The following is an 18,545-nucleotide window of genomic DNA, read 5'->3' on the forward strand; positions in this document are numbered from 1 at the left end:
GAAACTACATCGCTTTAAAAGTAGAGATCTTTGTGATTTTCTGCAAATCATCATTTTCCATCAGGAAGTAAATAAGTCCTTCTTGTCCTTCCCCTCCTAATCCTGTTTATCTCCATGGTGATGTCCAGCTACATGTTTAATTTTGATCTCAAGTGAAAGACAATTTTCACTTGAGGGCTTTTTGTATGCTGCCAACAAGATAAAAAACTGATATTTATCCCTCTTAAGCCGTCCTCAGGCATGCATCCAAGAAAAACAAACAGTTTGTGATACAATGCAAGCAGCTGCATTAAATTAAAATGACAAAGTCACATCTGACATTTTATTAAAAGCTGCTTTAACCTTTTAGGACAAAAGGAAAGATGTTTCTGTTAATCGCTGATATGATGAGTGTTCTGTGATGAGCTGAAGAGTTTGTGTCTCTTTATCTCCGACTCTCCAGTCTGGAAATAGAAACCTGACGGGTTTTATCTGCAGCCTCAGAGATGTGTTGGTATTAATCTGCTGCAGCTGTTCTGATCTGTATTTTATTCAGAAAAATTATTTTCAGATTAAGAAACCAAAGGGATTCTTTACTGGATCAGAGATTTTGTTGTTCAGTGAGGAAGAAACCCAGAAATCAACCCAACCTGACCAGGAAATGTGTGAATTTCTGCCTTAGATCATGATCTGAAGTAACCAAACTAACATTTGATTCTCTGAACTTGGCAACGACCGCACTGTTGATTTATTAAAATAAAACATAAATCCTTTAAAACCCCTTAAACTTCAACATCCCAGTATCCTGAGCTCCTCCTCTATGCCCTAAAAAGAAGAGATCACCAGTTTGACCTCACGCAGACCTGAAAACCGTCATTAAGATGACGCTCCAGCAGGTGGCAGTAGAGTTCAGCTGTGCAGGAAATATAAATGCCTGCACAGTGGTTAAACTTAGAAACTGACGTATTCAGATGTTCTCCATCCAATCTGAGCTGGAGATGCTCAAAATTTGTGGTTTTAATCCAGGGGGGCCCAAAGTCGGTCCTGGAGGCCCGGCATCCTGGATGTTTTAGTTCTCTCCCTGGTGGTAGTAACAACCTTTTCAGCTTGTCAATGTTCTTCTTAGGCATCTAATCAGCCGTCATTTGATCCAGGTGCGTTAAACCAGGGAGAGAACTAAAAAATGCAGGATGCCGGGCCGACTTTGGGCACCCCTGGTTTAATCGACCTAAAGGGGAAAATACTGAAAAGTTGTTAATACTTTTGTAAGGAGATGTAAGTGTAAAATGTTCATGTTTATAATGTATATCAAACATCAGCATCATAATGAGATAAATCTGTTTTTAAAATGGAATTAAATAATCCTCAGTGTTGAATGAACGTCTAAACTCAAATGTCTATGGAAAGCCATTTTCTTCAAAATTACATAAATTAAATAAACTTTGACAACGTAAGCTCCCAAATTAAAAATATATATTTTAAAAATATTTATTTTGTTTTTATTTCATGATTTGATTGAGTATTTGTTAACAGTATTTAATTGTGACTAAAATTGCTCTCCGTACATGTTGCTCCTGCTTTACCTATAAGTCTATCCTGATGGTTTATTAATGAAAATTAAATAATTTTTGGTTTAATGTAATATTGCTCATAAAATAGCAGAACGTAAGCAAAAATTGACAATCTGACAGAAAAACACTGATATTTATTCAACATTTCCCGTATGTATAAAAAGCTCACAAACATCAAAATGCGAACAAGTGCAAATGTTAACAATAAATCAACATAATTAACAAAAAACTGAAATATTTCTGATTATAGGAGAACTTACTGTTTAATTTCTGAGATGTTTGTTAATTAGATCAACATGAAATGCGATTTGATCTGAAATCAGAATAAAAACCTGATTTATTTTATTCTAATTTGTTTGGAATTGTTTTTATTTTAACTGAACATGTAAATTTAAGAATTATAGCTAAAATTAGAAGGAACATGAAATGTTTTAAAAGCTCAAATTCAGGCTGAAGTTTATAAAACTAAAATCAGCTGCAGCAGCCGCCACTTCGAGTTCAGAGGATATTTATCCTGGAAGCAGTAATCTGGAGTTTGACCTCTGACCTCTGGACCTTCGCTGCACATCGCCTCCCTTCCATTTCCTGCCTGAAACACTGAAAAGGTTCCTTAACGTCTCTATAAAAATAAAATAAAAAAGTAGAAAGAAAACATGTGGTCCTTTTGAAGCGCCAGGTGAATCCTGAGGTTAGTCTTTAGTGTGATCTCAGGTGTATTATGTAAATCCTGAAGCATCAGGTGTGATCCACCTGAGGATCCTCCAGTCTGTGGCTGCAGGTGAGTCTCAGGTCCGGTCGGATCCAGGTGAGTCTCAGCAGAGCGACATGCGTTTGCGGTGCTGCTCCACCAGCGGCACCAGGCAGCGCGGTGCGGCAGCCTGCAGCATGAAGGGATGCTGCAGCAGGGCAGTGGCGCCGCTGCGCTGCAGCGTGTCATGTGTCAGCATGCAGCCCAGGAAGTCCTTCAGCACCGGAGAAACCTGCAGCCAACATGGACACCATCAGCTGCAGAACACCTGGAGAAGCTAAAAGGCTGAAATATGATTTATTTCTGCATCATCGTTCTGCTGCTGATTAAATGCTACGCCATCAAACTTCTGTGAGGATGACTGTTGGGATCTTTTGTTTTTATTTAATAATATAACAAAACATAACATAACATCGATTGGTGGGGTTGTTTGTTTTTTTTGGTGGGGGGGGTTATAATTATTACTTAACCAACAATATAAAAAATTTTTTTGTTTCAATTTATTTTCAGTTTTAATTACTTTTTTGGCAAAGATTATTGTATGGAGCTAAATTAGGGTAAAGTTTGAAAATAATTTAGAAAGAAATACACATGTTCGTAGAAAGAGTAAAAACAGGTTTTCTTCAAAATGTAAATGATTTTAATGTTGGAAAAACTTCAACAAACTGTGTGTGTGTGTGTGTGCGCGCGTGTGTGTGTGCGCGCGCGCGTGTGTGTGTGTGTGTGTGTGTGTGTGAGTGTGAGTGTGAGTGTGCGTGTGTGTGTGTGTGTGTCCGTTTGTTTGTAATACCTTGTGGGGACGATTTTCCTGACATATACTACGTTGTGGGGACCAATTGCTCCTCGTGGGGACCGGAGCCTGGTCCCCACAAGGGGAAACCCTGTTTTTGGGTCAGGGGTCAGAGTTAGGGCTAAGGTATGAATTGAGTTTTGGTTAGGGTTAGGTATGTGATGGTTAGGGTTAGGAAAAGGGTAAAGGTCAGGTTTAGGCTGTAGAAATGAATGGAAGTAAATGGAAAGTCCCCACAAAGATAGCAAAACAAACATATGTGTGTATGTGTGTGTGTGTGCGTTTCTGACCCTCTGCATGTTTTTGACACTCGGTGCCGCTTCGTCTCTCAGTTTCTTCATGGCACTGATTGGCGTTTCGTTGAAGTACGGAGGCTCACCGTCCACCATCTCCACCACCATGATGCCCAGAGACCAAATGTCCACCTTGGGGACAGAGTTAAATGTTACAAGCCATTTATAAGATGCTGTACAGTAAAACATTGCTTCTAAGGTTTTTACCTGATGCAAACTATATCTACATCAGCCCAAGCTAAGCCTTTCAAACAAATATAACTTATTGCATTTTAACGCATTAAAACCGTAATTTAATTTGGTAAATCAAAACAAAGCAGTGCCTCACCTCTGTGCCATACGGCGTTTTGGAGATTACCTCCGGAGCCATCCAGTACGGAGTCCCGACCAGAGATTTCCTCTTTGGGACGTCAGTGTTGATCTGAGCGCAGAAACCAAAGTCGGACAATTTTATCTGCAGCAGGATAGAAAGTAGAAAATATGTTAAATTAATTTTAACATTTCAGAGTTTTCAGTTTTTGAGTTCAGAAATTTTGATTTTTTTCCCCCAGAAGTTTCCTGTTTTTTTCTAGTTGTTTTAGTGAAAAAGTCCTGTTTTCCTGTCTACAGTTGCTCTAGTAAGCCGTCGTACATTCCTGTAATTCCCATCAGCAGAACGTAAAGGCAGAAGAGCTGAAATCATTTTCTTGTTTAGTGTCACTTTAACACATAAAATAGTTGTGTTTCTTTGTGCCTGAAGCAAACCCTGCAGCAGGAAATAAATAGTTACTGCTGGCATTTACGGCCTGAATGCCTGGGTTTACAGAAAACTTTGGCTTGTTAATAAACTACTTGATGTGGTTTCTGTTATTAGATGTAATGACTTAGAAGATGTTATCAGTAGAAACATGCTGCCAAGCCGCATTTTCTTCTCCCTGCCTGGAAGAAATTCCTCACAAACTAAAAACATGAACAAGCCGAAATGTTCTGCGGCCCGTCCAGGTTTTGTTTATCGCTTATCTGAACTGATGGCTTATTGTTCAGCTGAAACCAGAAGTTTACATACACTGTCTATTTCTGTAAATCTGAAGTTAAATCAGACCAAACTTCTCTTGTTTCAGATCAGAATCACAAAAATGATGTTGCTAAGAGCCTCAATACTGAGGTAGTTGGTCAGATTTATTAGTTATTGTCTTCAAGATCAGAAGTTTACATACACTAATGACCAGTCTGTACCTGAGCTTTGATGTTGCTTCAGTATTTCTACATAAAGGTTTTTCCTCATGATGCCATCTATTTAGTGCAGTGCTCAAAGCTAACATAATAACATAGTGGGTCTGTTCTCACAAAGCAGGTGAAGAGAAATAAACCAACAAAATGGGATTAACTATAAGCAATAAGAACTCAGATTATGTTCCCATCAATTTGGATTTGGTCCTCAAGATGACATCCAGGATAAAAATGTACTTCTTGCATAAACTGGGTGGGTTTATTGATAAAAGCCTTATGAAATATAGTTTGATCTAAATCTATTAAACAAAATTAAATTAATTATTTGTTTTTTGTTTCAGTCTTTTTTCCACCTCTGTCTTATTCTAACACTGTGTATAATTTAGAATCCAGAGTAGTCCCCTTTACGAATGGTTTTATCTAAAGTTCCCATGATGCCATATAAACAAGTATGTGTGTTTGACTGTGTCCCATGAGGAGTTGTTTAAGGTTCAGACTTTCCTTACAGGAAGTGCTTAGATAAATTTCCCCCAAAAAGCCTGGAGAAGCTTACCCTGCCGTCCAGCGTGAGCAGGATGGAGTCGCTTTTGATGTCTCGGTGGATGACGCCCTGAGAGTGGAGGTAGGACAGCGCCTGCAGGACGCCCTCACACACCGTCGCTATCTGCTCCTCGTTCAGCCTGAACACCAAAACATCACTAAACATCCCATCTGAGTACATTTACCTGCATGCACCTGGAGCGGCTGCTCACCTGGTTTCACCGATGATGTGTGTGAGAGCGCCGCCCTGCAGGTACTCCATGATGACCCACAGCTCGTCCTCCACCAGCGCGCTGCGGAACATCTGCACCACGTTGGGGTGTTGGTAGTCCCTCATGATGACCACCTGGGAGGAAAACAGAAAACGCTTGCTTTACGTTGCTTTACATCCAACATGAAGAAACTGGTAAATCTATCACCAGGGTGATAACAGTTTGGGTTTTTCATTATAGTCTAGTTATATTTTGTTGTGAAAAAATAAGTTCTAGTTATTTTTTAGAGTTTGTTTTCTTGTTTTTAATTAACTGAATATTGATTAGTTTTAGCTTAGTTATTATTATGTGTAGTTTTATTTGTAGTTTTAGTTTTTTCATACTTGGTTAATTTTTCTGTGCAGAATTAACAAATGTCAAAATTTTGTGATTATGTTTACATTGATTAGGTAATAAAAACTTGACAGAAGATCAAACTTTCTTATTGTTGAACAACCAGCTGACTCTGGAGTTTTTCCCCAATTTTTGCTGGTGCCATTTTGTGGACTATGCAGTGCAGCAATTTGCCGACCGCTGACTTAAACTGCTTGTTTCATATCAGTTCAAAGGATAATAAATATATTCATGAACCCGAAAAACAAAGGATATTGTACCATAACTTCGGTGTGTTTTAGTTTTATAAATTTGTGACATAGTTCCATTTGGTTATAATTTTTACCCATTAATTATTGTTTTTATTTATTTCAGTTACTGTTTTCAGTTTTCGTTATTTCGTTAGCTTTGGTTAGCTGGTTGAAGTCAACCCGTACCTCGTTGAAGAGAAGCTCCCTGCGCTGCTGCTTCCTCACGTCCATCATCTTCACCGCCACCTGGCGCCCGCTGTGCCGTTCCCGGGCGATGCACACAACGCCAGTGGAGCCCTCCCCGATCTTCACGAAGTTCTCCAGAGTCACCCTGGGATCGCCCGGGTCCACCACCATTTCCAGCGCCGCCTTGAACGTCTCATGGGTCACCTTCTGGGGCGCTCTGTCCGGGGCGGCAGGAGGGGTGGAGGAAGCGGGGCGGCTAGGCTGCGCGGTGCTCATCTGGGGCGGCGAGGAGGTGCGTTTGGTAGAAACGGCGACCCCTGTGGAGGGGCGGGGTGAAGGTTGGGGCAGCACTCGGCCGGTGATGATGGGACTGCTGGTGCTGTTGGGCGGAGGCAGCCGAGGGCGGGAAGATGGCAACTGGAGGAACAAACAGGTTTAGTTATGTAAGGAATGGTCTCTACTGTAGCAGAAATTATTCTTCCTGCGTTGTTTTTGTAATAAATGTTTTATTTATGATGTGAACCCCAGGAAGAGTAGCTATTGTCATGGCAATAGCTTCCCTTTGAGTTTTTTCTTCCTTTCTTCTGTTTTATTATTACTATATTAGTAGATTATTATTATTATTTCACTATCATTATTATCATTAGTTATTATTACTATTATGATTATCATCCATAGGTTTTCTTCTCTTGCACTAGAAACTGGATCAAAAGTACTTGGTAAGATTTTGTTTTTGCAGTGTAAATACAAATAAACTTGACCTCCGGTCCAGGTCTTACCTTGAGGTCGTAGGTCGAATGCGGCCTCCTGGGGGTTTCTGTGGAAGACGACAGCAGGTCCGGCAGGTGATTGGCTCCGGCTCTGGGTCTCAGCTGAGGCCTGCCGGTCTCTGCCGCCTGGTGGTAGGAGGTCGGCCTCTGCTTTAGCCCGACGCCGCCGTTGCGGACGCTGGGTTCAGGCGTGTAGGTCGTCCTCTGAGGCGACGTGGGACAGAGCGGAGCGGCCTCAGGTACAGAGCTCACCTGGCTGCTGGATGTGGTTCTCTGCAGGTTCCTGTTTGCCCTGGGGCTGCCGCTCTCGCTGCGCACTTGCCGGATGCGGTCCTGCCAGTAGGTGGCGCTCCCGCCGGCCTTCACGCTGCTGCTCCGCCGGCTGATCTCCAGGTAGTGGTACGACTCATCCTCCGCCACGTCTCCCAGCCGCCCCATTGATTGGGCGCGTTTCCGTGCCGACGGACTGGTGCGGCGCAGCGAGTTGGAGCTGGTGACGGAAACGCGGCTCATCTCGGAGATCACATGACTGATGTAGTCGCCATGACCGATGAAGCTGCCGCGAACGATCGTCTGCTGGCGAACAAACGGGACAACGAGTTCATTCAGGCAGCGGTGGCCACACCTCAGGTAAACCGCTAACCTGCTAACCCGCTAATAGTTGTGCTAATTGTGTGTAATAATCAATTTGACCCTATTGAGGGCAATACGCTAAGTTGTAGCCTTTGTATCATGGTTGAATTTCGCACTTTATTATTAGCTTACACTAAACACCTCATTGGTTTAGAGCTTTAGTATTAGCAAAACCAGTGTTTATGATTAGCGCTTTTGGGTTAGCACAAATAGCTTCTTAGTTAGCGTTAGCTAGCAAAAGTCTGTGAAAGTTTTATCTTTTCTATACATATCAGTTTACAAGAAAATAATAAATACATGATTTTAAAGTAAAAATACATATATATGGAAAAATATTGTGATTTATTATTACATAGCTAAATTAAAAAGAAAATTTAAAAAAACAATATTGAGAATAGAAATTTACAAAAAAACAAACAGAAATTTTATGAAAACGGAAATAAGAATTAAAGGAAAGAAAACAAATATTTTAAAGATGTAATACATTTTTTAAAAAGGAAAAAAGACAACTATACAACTATTTTTAAAAAAGTGTAGGAAAAAGGAGGAAAAAACCAAACAATTTGATTAGAAAAGTAAACAAGAGGAAAAATAACTTAACCTTTGTTTTGTTTTTGTTTTGTTTTGTTTTTTAAATGGAATATAGCCAAACTACAAAAAGAGAAAAAAATGAATCTGGTTAAAAATAAAACAAAGAAAAAATAAAACCAGAAATATGATTTTAAGAAATTAAAGAAGAAAACATGAAAATGTTTTTATTGCAACACAAAAAATTAAAAAAGAAATATAGAAAAAGAAAAGAAATGTTATAAAAAAGAAAGAAAACTATAAACTAAAATTGCAGTTTATAATTGATGAGTATCAGATGCCAGAATTCACTGATATTGAATTTGACCTCTGACCTTTCTGGGTTCCAGATCGATGTTGGTGATCCTGGACGGGTCCACCAGGGGGCGTGGCCTCTTCAGCGTGTCGATGACGCTCTGCCACTGCGCTGGCAGACCCACATAGCGTCCCGTCGAGACGTCGAACGACGTGTGGACACGGTGCTGGAAGTCCCGCGGTGCCGAGATCTCAAGTCGATGCTTCTTCTCCCTGCGCCGGAACATCGCCACGGAAACGCAGCGCCAGCCGCCGAACCGGAACCGGGGGAAGCAAAAGGAAGCGGCACTGTGAAGGGGAGAGCAGCAGCCATGATTCCAGCTGGACCGAGACATGATGAGACGCTGAAGGCAGGCGGAGAAGTGGCGGCTGCTCTTCCTGCTCAGGTGACTCACCTGAAACGGGTCACATGACCCGATTCTCAAACCGACCAAGCAGCCCAGGTGAGATCTCACCTCTCTGCATCACTGACTGCAGGAATCCGGAGTGTTTGCAGCTGACCTCTGACCTCAGAACCAGATTGTATTACCAGAGATCGGATCGGTTCTGAACCACATTCTTCCAGAACCTGAGTCCGTGCGACAGGATGTTTAACTGTAACCACTTCCTGTCTGGGAAGGAAGCCGGCTCACTTCACAGGGTGTAAATACTTTTGTGACTGAACTGATTTGGTGTCAGTCTGTCATCAGAACCAGAATCCATTCAGGCTCTGATCCAATTCATGGAAGACACTGACGACTCACAGCTTCTCCACAGAATCCCAGCTCCAAAAATCTGACCTGTCTCTTTAAGAAGCTCAGATTTTATCTGCCTGTTGTCCTAAAGCGGCCCGTTTGGACCGTTTGTTAGCGGCTCAGGCGGCTCTGCTGGAATGTTTTGGGTTTGAATCCCGGCCCGGTTCTGCAGGTTCTGCCTGGGGATCGGTGGGTTCTCTCCTGGTACTCCGGCTTCCTACAGCCTGATGTACAGGCCGGGTTCACGGTTCTGGTTCCGGTAATCTGACTCAGCTCGTTACGGACTGCCAGGTGAGAGTTTGAATCAGTTTGGATCGGTTCTGATCCGTTTGGATCGGCGCCAAACTGAGAATGTTTCTCGATGATGAAGATGGTTAACGAGTCTCTGCGGATATGATGAAGAGCAGCAGCAGACCAGAACGATTCGGCACAAAGAACCAGAGAGACGATGATGAAGAAGGTGATGATGATGATGATGATGATCATCATCATCATCATCGTCCTCACAGAACCCGTCTGACAGAATGAATCATCCTGACGGATCTCAGATAATCCCAACCTAATCTCTGAAACTTCACAACTAACGTGAGTCAAAGTCTCTGACCTTCGTCAGTCAGAACCAGATCCAGAACCGTCTCTGAGGTTCTGGGCCTCAGCAGGACCGTCACCCACACCCGGACCAGAGAAGAACCTTCCCAGGACCCAAAAAAACTTTTTTTCTCACTTTAAAGAACCCAAACAAAGACTCCATAATGTCCAGAACCTTCAGGTCCAGTTACCCCTCACCGGGCCTCAGAGGTTCTGCTCTGAAACGGGACAGTCTGGCTTCCTCCTCCTTCCTGCGGTCTCACCTGTTGGGGCGTTGATGTTCCTCAGCCTCGGGTCGGCCCGACCCGGCCCGGTTTGGTCCGAACCTGCTCGCTCCACCTCAGCCTGTATAAAAACAGAGAGGATGAAGCACCATCATCATCACCAGGCTCTGCTGACCGGATCAGATCATCCACATCCTCCTCCACTCCCTGACAGCAAACAGGAGGAAGAGGAGGAAGAGGGGGCGGAGCTTTGGGATTCCCTCTGCTCTGTACCAGAAAAAATAAATAAAATTACTTAATTCCAGCAAATTACAGTGCTTTGCTACCAGTTGTCAACATTACGACAACCATAAGGTCATGAAAAGTTTTAGCGAGGGAGAGGGAAGTAGCTCAGCTATGCTAGCTTGACTTTGACAACTGTAACATGTAGAGGAGCTGCAGAATTTGGTTTTTCAGTGTAGTAAAGAACAAAAAAGGCAACCTAAACACCAACTCTGAAAGATCAACAGTAGAGCAGGAGTTTAAATTAGCTAATCAACCACCACTGTGTTAGCTAATAGCAGCTGTAGCTAATCTACCGCAGCTATCACATATTATTTGCAAAATAAACTCCAAACCTGAAAACAAAAAATTGTAATGGACTGAATGTTCTGTTGTTTTTTGGGGGGGGAATGTTTTCGTGTGTTTTTTGGTGTTGAATCCTGATGCATAAAGTTGTTGCTAGTCAGTTGCTATGGCAACAGGTTTGCATGTAGCAAAGGCGACACAAAGAGCAAGAAAAGAAAAATACCAGAGGTGTGGAGTTGTTTTTTAACGTTTTTCTGCTGTGGCGCACTGCGCTGAATGAATCGGCTACATCTCCTGGTTTCATTCTGTTAACGGTCTTACCGCTGCAGCGCCGCTACAGGTGGACAGGAAAAGACGTCATTTTTAACTGCAGCGTTGTGCGCATGCTCAAAAATTCCTGGACGTAAACAATAACAGAACGGGACATGGCGGCTCCATTCAGCATCGGCGGCAACTTCTCTGAACTGTCAGAATGAGAACGGCTGTGAGTTATTTCTATATTTTAAAACATAATCAACAGCAGCTTCCAGAACATCAGAAACTTCCAGATCATGAGTGGCAGTTTGTTCTGGTGGAGTATTTTTAAATTGCTCAGATCATTCTGTTTTTGTCACACCTGCCACGTTGGTTTTCATCTGCAACAGCAAAACGCTGCAGGAAAACGGCTCATTTCTTTCAGAACAGCAGCTTTCACCGTTTTATACCTAAATGGCTAAAAACCAATTTAACTTATTTCTGTTACTCTCTTTGTGGTGAATTTGAGATTCTGCAGGTTCAAAAGATAAAAATGCAAAGACATAAATTATGATAGAGAACTTGTAAAACTTACAGCAATATAATTATTTAAAAAACTGAAAATATTTCAATATTTCATATTTTTCTGCTTGTTACGGTTTCTGTCTAATTTCTGGCTAGTTTGTTGAGTTTAGTTTATCTTATCCTAAATCAGCTTCGGCTATTGGTCGCTTAGTCATACAATTTGGGATTTATTTGTTATTTCTGATCAAAACAAGAGCATGTTTCACTTCCCCTCATCTTTCTTCTCCAGCGGAGCGTTAATGAACCGATGCTGCTTGTTTGCCTGCAGGATACAGAGGATCAGCTGGTTACCTGCTCACCAGGTGTGTGTGGGGTGTGTGTGTTTTCAGGGTGTGACTCACAACATACCAGAGGAATCTAACTCTACATGACCAGACAGCTCCTGCCTCTGACTGGAAACCAGCCTGGAAATCAGACTGGAACCAGTGACTGCGCAGTGAGAGCGCCCTCCAGTGGCATGACTGAAAACACGTGGTCAGGTGACTATCCGTTATTTGGGCTCCTTATTAGAGCTTAAATATGAAGTTAGATGTTCTCTACAGCTTGAAGAAGAAATTAGTCTCCAGAGCAGGAAGTTTCATGTTTTTTTAAAAACAGGATTGGAAAAAGAAGATTTCAGACCAAACTGGACTCACTCTGAACAAACTCTGCCTCAAGTTATTTTTACAACTCAGATATGCACAAAAATTGATTAAAACGGGCCTAAAGTTAGATGTGAACATGTTAGAATAAATAATGAGAGTCTTTATTGAAACTGTTCAAATGTTGATCCAGATTCCCAACGGCGTATTTGGACTGATATAAAATCAGGAGTACATTTCCACCAAAAAAAAAAAACTTCTCTCAAAATTGAGATAAATCTCAGAGATTTACTAGAAAACAATACATGGAAACATCAGAGTTTCAAAAGTAAAAGATGTTTGACTTTTGGACATTTTTCTGTTTCAACATTTGAGAATTTTCAACTTTTGAATCTCATATATTTCCATGTTTTTCTAGAAAATTTGTGAGAATTATCTCAACATTTCTCCGTTTTTGTCAGATATTTAATCCCTTTTTTCTACGTACCATGGAGCTAACCTGCTGTTTAAAACCCAAACATTAAAGTAAGAAATCAGTTAAAAGCAGACAGAAACATGGCAAAGAAAGTCTGAAACTGATCCAGAACTGATCAGAATCAATCTAAAGCCTGGTCCAGGTGGTACTCCATCTCACCCAGTGACCGCTGGAGATCCAGAACTCCCAAAACAAGTCCAGGAACCATTCAAAAGCTACAGACAGAGTAATAATTCCCAAACCGTCAGACAACCACTGATCCAAACCAGCTTTCCAGAATCTGTTCATGTTACAAACTAATTGACCTTAATACTTATTACCAGCCAGAGGTTTAGTGTCGGTTTAGTTCAATTAAAGGTCATAATCTGTCTCTGTCTGACCCAACTGGTCTAAACTGGGATCAGAACCAAAACTAATGCAAATAAAATCTCCAAATAACAATAATGTGTCAATTTATGATCATTTTCTGCCATAATTAACTAAGATTTATGATCAGTAATAATTAATCAAACGAATCGGTTGGAAAATATCGATATTGTTTGTTCAGTAAGCCAAAGCATTCCACCAGTGACCAACAGGGGGCGCCACGAGCAGCATAAAAAACAAAACAAACGAGTTTGTGCAGAAAATATTGATTAAGTTTAGCGAATGCTGCAGCAGCGGTGGCATTAGAGACCCGACATCCGCAGGCCCGTCTCTGGGCCGAACCAGAACCATCAGAACCGCGTTAGAACCCCAGCAGAAAAACACTGCAGCTGGGCTGGCAGAGCAGAACCTCAGAGCTCTGGAGACCCGACCGGTTGCTCAACTGGATCATGAACCAGGTCAGACCTGGAGCTGCTCTCAGATCAGTTAGCAGCCGTTCATTCATGCGGATCAGTTTACAGCAGCACATCCGGGCGGGACGGGGTTCGAACCAGACCCGGTTCCGGCTCTGACCGCTCTCAGCTCCAGATGTTCTGTCAAAGTTCTGCTGAGAACCAACAGGATGAACTAAAAACAGTTTTTCTCTTGAAAACAAAGAGCTGAACGGTTCTGAGGATCCGTTTGAGTCGGAACCGCAGAACTGTGACCCGGATCCGGTTCCGCCTCCGTTGTATTTACCTGGCCGTAGAGTCCAGGTGGGTCCAGATCCTGCCGCGCGCTCTGCCTCTCTCCGCTGCTCCTCTCTCTCCTCCCCCACATCTCCCTGTCTCACCTTGTCCCAGGTAAGTGGGCGGAGCCTGCAGATCAGGGACAGACTGGAGGAACTCCGTGACTTTTATTTTTATTATTTAAAATTTAGTGGAAGAAGGAAGTGTCAGGTCAGACCCTCTGAAGCCCACCGGCCCAGTTCGTGATAGGAAGCGGCAGTTTGTGCCGATCTGAAGCCCAGGATGAGGCGCAAGGAGCGGTGGGCCCCGCGGCCTCAGGCGGGGTGAAGAAACAAAGAGGAGGCTCCCTCCGGTCGGTGCAGGCAGCAGCATGCCCGGTTCTCCCTCCGGGCCCAGCAGGACGTGACTCAACAGCCCGAACCGCCCACAGGTCCCCGCCTAACGCTCCGAACCTCAGCGCTCTGGACGGATTTTCAGCTCAACGCATCTTTATACAGATGGACGAATAATGTTGGACTGAAGCTTTAAACTTATTAAATAATTCAATTCACATGAATCTTTATAGTTCACTCAGTTATAAAAACCTTCAATAAATATCTGAAAACTACCCAGTGTGTTAAATAAAAAGGATTAATCTCAGAAACTTTCCAAAAAAATTATGGGAATTTCTGAGTTTCAAAAAGTCAAAACCTGAGAAATTTTCAGATTTATCTCAGATTTTTTTTTTAGAAAAAAAATTGGAAATTTCTGAGTTAATTTTTTTCCAATAGCTAAAAAAAAACAAATTTTCTAGAAAAAACATTTGAATTTCAGAAGTTGAAATTTTGCTAGTAAAACAAAACTTTTAGTTTAATTTCTAGAAAATTTCTAGAAAAGATTAGAACATTTCTGAGTCTGAAAAGTCAATTTAAAAAAAAATTGAGTTTCAAATAGCTGAAAATTTGCTAGCAAAAACTCAGAAATTTTGAGTTTAATCTCAGAGATTTTCAACTATTTAGAAGAAAAATTTTAAGTTTGAAAATTCAAAAGTTTTCTATAAAAACGCTCAAATTTTGAAATAAATATCAGAAATGTAATTAAAAAAAAAAGAAATTTCTGTTAAAAAAAAGTTAAAATTTTGCCAGAAGTGAAATTTTGTTTTCTCTGAAAACCTCAGAAATTTTGGGATTGTTGTCAGAAATTTATTTGGAAAAAACACAAACAAAAAAAAACCATGGAGTTTCAAGTCAAAAATGTTTTTTTTTTTTTTTTTTAAAAAAAAAAAAAGAAAAAAAGATAATATAAAATTTTTTGAGTTTTTTCCAGAAATGTCTGAGAATAATCTCTTGACAGGAAAATATTTTTCTACCTACAGCGCCCCCTGCTGGTTCCATGATCAAATGAATAAACCAAAGAGCGGCTGCAACAAATAGTGTTTTATTTATTAACCAAATATTAAACAGACGACATGTAACACAGGTGCTTCACAGGTAAAGCTCAGAAAGCTGGTCCTTCAGCTCCGACAGGATGGAGATGGACGAGCGACCGCCGGCGTTCAGCAGCAGACCGAAAAACCTTCTCCAGGTCGACGTGAAGACGTCGCTGCAGCAGAAAGAAAAGGAATCAGCCACATTTTAAACCTTCAGTGTTAAACTCAGAGGCAGTCATTTAAACTGCCTCTGATAAACCAGTTTACTGTGGTAGATAAAACCAGTTTACCCAGTGTAATGCTGTGGATTCTGTGTTTTCCTCTCTTATCTGCTTACATGCTGCAGCTGACATAACCTGATCAGCCTTCAGGGAGGGAACAGACTGGGAATAGAAGCTAAACTCTCCAGTCTTCACCTCACCTGGTTCCATCCATCAGGTGAGCCCAGTGCAACTCTGGTTCTGATCCATTTCTATGACGTGTATGGCTTGTAACACTTGATCATTTTTCAGCATTAAAGCCTGTTTTTATATAACCAAATCTCATCATTTCTCAAGGTAATTTACAGAACTGAGGGGTTCTGGTCCTGAAACAGGTAAACGGACCTGGTGGATGAAAATGAGAACTCCAGCAGTAATAAACCCAGTTTCCTGTGGTTCCTGCTGGGCTCCAACAGCTGTATCTGAGTGTTTCTGTTCTACATGTCAGTAACCGGGTCGGACTCCACCGTACTGCTTCAGTGTCCAGCTGCTGCCGTGTCTCTCTGGTTTCATCTCGCTGTTGGTCAACAGGAAGTAGATGGTTTCAGCCACGCCCACCAGGTCCACCTGCCAGGACACGGAACAGACCCGGTGAAACTGACCCGTTCTGAGCTGGGGGCCGTTAACGTGACGAAGGCGTGCTTACGGTGTGAGGCGGGTCGGCGGGCTGCAGCAGACCAAGCCTGATGTAGCCCTGAGCGGACGGGATCTGCTGGACGGACCGGACGTCTTTCTGCAGATCCAGGTCCAGCGAGGACGACCAGTCCAGGGGGAAGAGCCAGTCCTGGTTCGCCGCGGCGCCGCAGGAGGCCAGCACGCCGGGCTGCAGCCCCGCATGCAGCAGGCTGCAGCCGTGCAGCTGCAGCACCAGCTCCAGCAACCTGACGGCTGTCACGCCGACACGCGCCAGATCCGGGCCGCAGTCCGCCACAACCTGGCCACAGAACACACCAGGTTACCGGGAAAACTGACGAGTTACCATGACAACGCACATGATGCGGAGGGAAGAGTTACCATGACAACGCACATGATGCACAGGGAAGCGTTACCATGACAACGCACATGATGCACACCTGTGCGTCACGTCGGCAGGCGACTCTGAACCCATTCAAGCCAAAACATTTTGAGAAAAACATTCATTGTAGCATTTTTCCTTTATTCCCGTAATATTCTGACTTTATTTTTGTAATATCATGACTTCTTTAAAGAATCATGGGATGCAAAATAAAGGTGATAGTTAACCAAATCATAATATTGATTTTTACATCAATGTATGACTTAATATTATGAGAATAAAGTTAAACCCATTAAAGCACTGAACAGATCCGTTTTCCAGCTGAACAGAAACTGAAGTTATGATCTTTGGACCTAAAGAGGGAGGATCTAGAGGTATAGATCTAGAGTCAGAACAGATTCAGTTGTTCCAGCTGGAAACCAGAGATCAGACTGAATCTGACTGACTGACTGGTCTCACAGTGAGCTGGAGGTCTGCGGGCGGCGTGTAGACGGTGACGCAGCCGTCCTCAAACAGGAAGCAGCTGATCAGAGCAGCTCTGTCAGCAGACGGCGAGTTCTCCTTCAGGCGGGTGAACAGGTAGAAATCCCAGGGGGCCGAGCAGCGCTCCACCTGCAGCAGGAAGCATCAGTCAGTCACGTGACCAGCAGGCAGTAGGCGGCCAGCTGGGCCCATCAGAACCAGGAAGACTCGCCTTTATAAACACAGACTGATTATCTGCAGCTGCTCTGAAGATGGAGACGCTGTGTCTGTCCAGAAGTCTGCTTTCAATGAAGAATGTGTCGCCCCCTAGTGGACAAAGCAAAGTAAAGCTGATTTCCTTTAATTCCAGGCCCGGTGTCACATGACTCAAGATGTTTTCATCTTTCTGAGGCTAAACGTCGCTGGAGGCAGACCTGCTGAGGGTCTGTTTGGGGAAAACATGGCTGCTGAGTCAGGATGAACCTGCAGCTCCGGCTTGTTTCCACCTCCAGGCTGAAGTTTTAGTTCAACATGGAAGAAAACATTTTCTGGGGTTTTCCACGTTTTCCAAACTTCAGCATCATAAGTGAGTTTAGAAAAAATATTTTCTAATTTGTAGCAGCCAGAGAATCGATTAAAACAGAGAAATGTTTTGGTTTGTGTGTAATCTGAGGAAAACTAGTTTTCACAAAAAGAAAGAAAAACTGAAACCTGCAGATTTAACATGCAAACAGAAAGTCTGTCACAATAACCAATAAATCAATTAACCGTGTGATAAATTAATAATTTATCAAGCAGTAATTTATTGTTATCATGACAGGCCTAGTTGGAAAAAAAGATTAACCTCAACTGGTACAAAAACCAGTTTACTCTGGTAAATTAACCCAGTTTACTTAAGATACATCCACAGGTATTGAACCAATTGCCAGTGAAAATATCAGCAGCTTGTGAACAAAACCCAGAAATGTTTGAGCCAAGTCATACAGTTTGAACGTAAATTACTCTGATAGTGACCAGATGTATGTAAACTTCTATACTTTGAAAATTAAGTTTCTAAAAATCTTCAAAAAAAAATGTTTTAGGAGTTAAAATAATTTTGGATGTTCTAACTGAAGTTTGGTCTGATTTAACTTCAGAAAGTGGAAAAAAGGTGAATGTAAACTTCTGGTTTAAACTGTGAACCAGTAGAGAGCAGAGGGACTGAGGACTCGTCCCTGAGGAACTCCTCAGGTCGGCCTTTAAGGTCCTGCTCAGCTGTAATCGCTACAAATTAAAAATCCCAATCTGGAGTTAACGATCCAGAACCTAAATTCAGAATAATACCGAGGTCCAGAAGGCTGCACTCCTCAACAGCAGGTAGGGGGCGCTGCTCCGAATGAAGGTTTGCAGAGGAAGTGATGTCAAAAAGATCCAACAGCTGTCGACGGACTTCCGGGTCGCAGGGATCTACAGCTGGAACACAAATCAGAACTCCAGAACAGAACCGTTTCTGTAGAACCCACTCACAAAACGAACATCCGTTTCATTTTCTAATTCAGGAACCTGGAACCTTCCGTACCATGAGACTGACTGAGAGTCTCCTGGTCCTGGTCCTGCTCCTGCTCCTGGTCCTGCTCCTGGTCCTGCTCCTGGTCCTGCTCCTGGTTCTGGTCTTGCTCCTGGTTCTGGTTCTGGTTCTGGTCTTGCTCCTGGTCCAGTGGACTGAAGTTCCCCCCGGACAGTTCTCCAGGAGAAGTGAGGGATGCGGCTTCCACACTGATCTCCTCTATGGGGCTCAGCTGCTTTTTGGGCTGAGAGACGCTTTCCTGGGAATCCGGGTCCTGGTCGGCCCGGAGGTCCCGCTCGGTCCGGAGGTCCCGCTCGGTCCGGAGGTCCCGCTCGG

The 18,545-nt window shown here is 42.8% G+C and overlaps 2 protein-coding genes across 8 annotated transcripts in view; both read right to left on the reverse strand.

Moving 5' to 3' along the window:
* Positions 1-1,658: 1,658 nt before the first annotated feature.
* Positions 1,659-13,617, reverse strand: pak6b (p21 protein (Cdc42/Rac)-activated kinase 6b). Of its 6 annotated transcripts, none has more exons than XR_001659031.1 (10): positions 13,529-13,617; positions 8,457-10,103; positions 6,931-7,497; positions 6,152-6,568; positions 5,343-5,476; positions 5,144-5,270; positions 3,710-3,835; positions 3,379-3,513; positions 2,301-2,530; positions 1,659-2,169 (listed from the first exon to the last, which is right to left on the reverse strand). XR_001659031.1 is itself a non-coding variant. In XM_007574721.2 (10 exons), the coding sequence occupies exons 3-10, from the start codon at positions 8,661-8,663 to the stop codon at positions 2,363-2,365; spliced, it is 1,881 nt and encodes a 626-aa protein (XP_007574783.1). In that variant the 5' UTR covers positions 8,664-8,724; positions 10,022-10,103; positions 13,529-13,617; the 3' UTR covers positions 1,659-2,362. The 6 variants fall into 6 exon arrangements, 5 of the variants coding, with proteins under 5 accessions (XP_007574783.1, XP_016517637.1, XP_016517634.1 ...); XM_007574721.2 differs by having other exon boundaries at positions 1,659-2,530; positions 8,457-8,724; positions 10,022-10,103; XM_016662151.1 differs by having other exon boundaries at positions 1,659-2,530; positions 6,931-7,494.
* A 1,301-nt stretch (positions 13,618-14,918) lies between these two features.
* Positions 14,919-18,545, reverse strand: part of bub1ba (BUB1 mitotic checkpoint serine/threonine kinase Ba) — a 5,883-nt gene continuing 2,256 nt past the window's right edge. The window contains exons 7-13 of one of the 2 annotated variants that reach the window (XM_016662153.1): positions 18,222-18,545; positions 17,987-18,115; positions 16,896-16,990; positions 16,661-16,813; positions 15,833-16,120; positions 15,659-15,753; positions 14,919-15,102 (exon numbers count right to left, since the gene is read on the reverse strand). In XM_016662153.1, the coding sequence (XP_016517639.1) occupies positions 14,982-15,102; positions 15,659-15,753; positions 15,833-16,120; positions 16,661-16,813; positions 16,896-16,990; positions 17,987-18,115; positions 18,222-18,545 (1,205 nt within the window). In that variant the 3' untranslated portion in view covers positions 14,919-14,981. The remainder of the gene's footprint in view (positions 15,103-15,658; positions 15,754-15,832; positions 16,121-16,660; positions 16,814-16,895; positions 16,991-17,986; positions 18,116-18,221) is intronic. The other variant, XM_016662154.1, reaches the window with a different exon arrangement.

This window comes from Poecilia formosa, unplaced genomic scaffold (genome assembly GCF_000485575.1).
Source record: "Poecilia formosa unplaced genomic scaffold, Poecilia_formosa-5.1.2 Scaffold360, whole genome shotgun sequence".
NCBI classification, from domain to species: domain Eukaryota; kingdom Metazoa; phylum Chordata; class Actinopteri; order Cyprinodontiformes; family Poeciliidae; genus Poecilia; species Poecilia formosa.

Bases quoted from the DNA above. Each gene is read 5' to 3' on its own strand.
- pak6b (XM_016662148.1), bottom strand. From the start codon at position 8,771: ATGTCTCGGTCCAGCTGGAATCATGGCTGCTGCTCTCCCCTTCACAGT. The intron at 6,569-6,930 runs GTAAGACCTGGA...TTGTTCCTCCAG, and splicing joins ATTCGACCTACGACCTCAAG to TTGCCATCTTCCCGCCCTCG. The intron at 5,477-6,151 runs GTACGGGTTGAC...TTTTCCTCCCAG, and splicing joins GGGAGCTTCTCTTCAACGAG to GTGGTCATCATGAGGGACTA.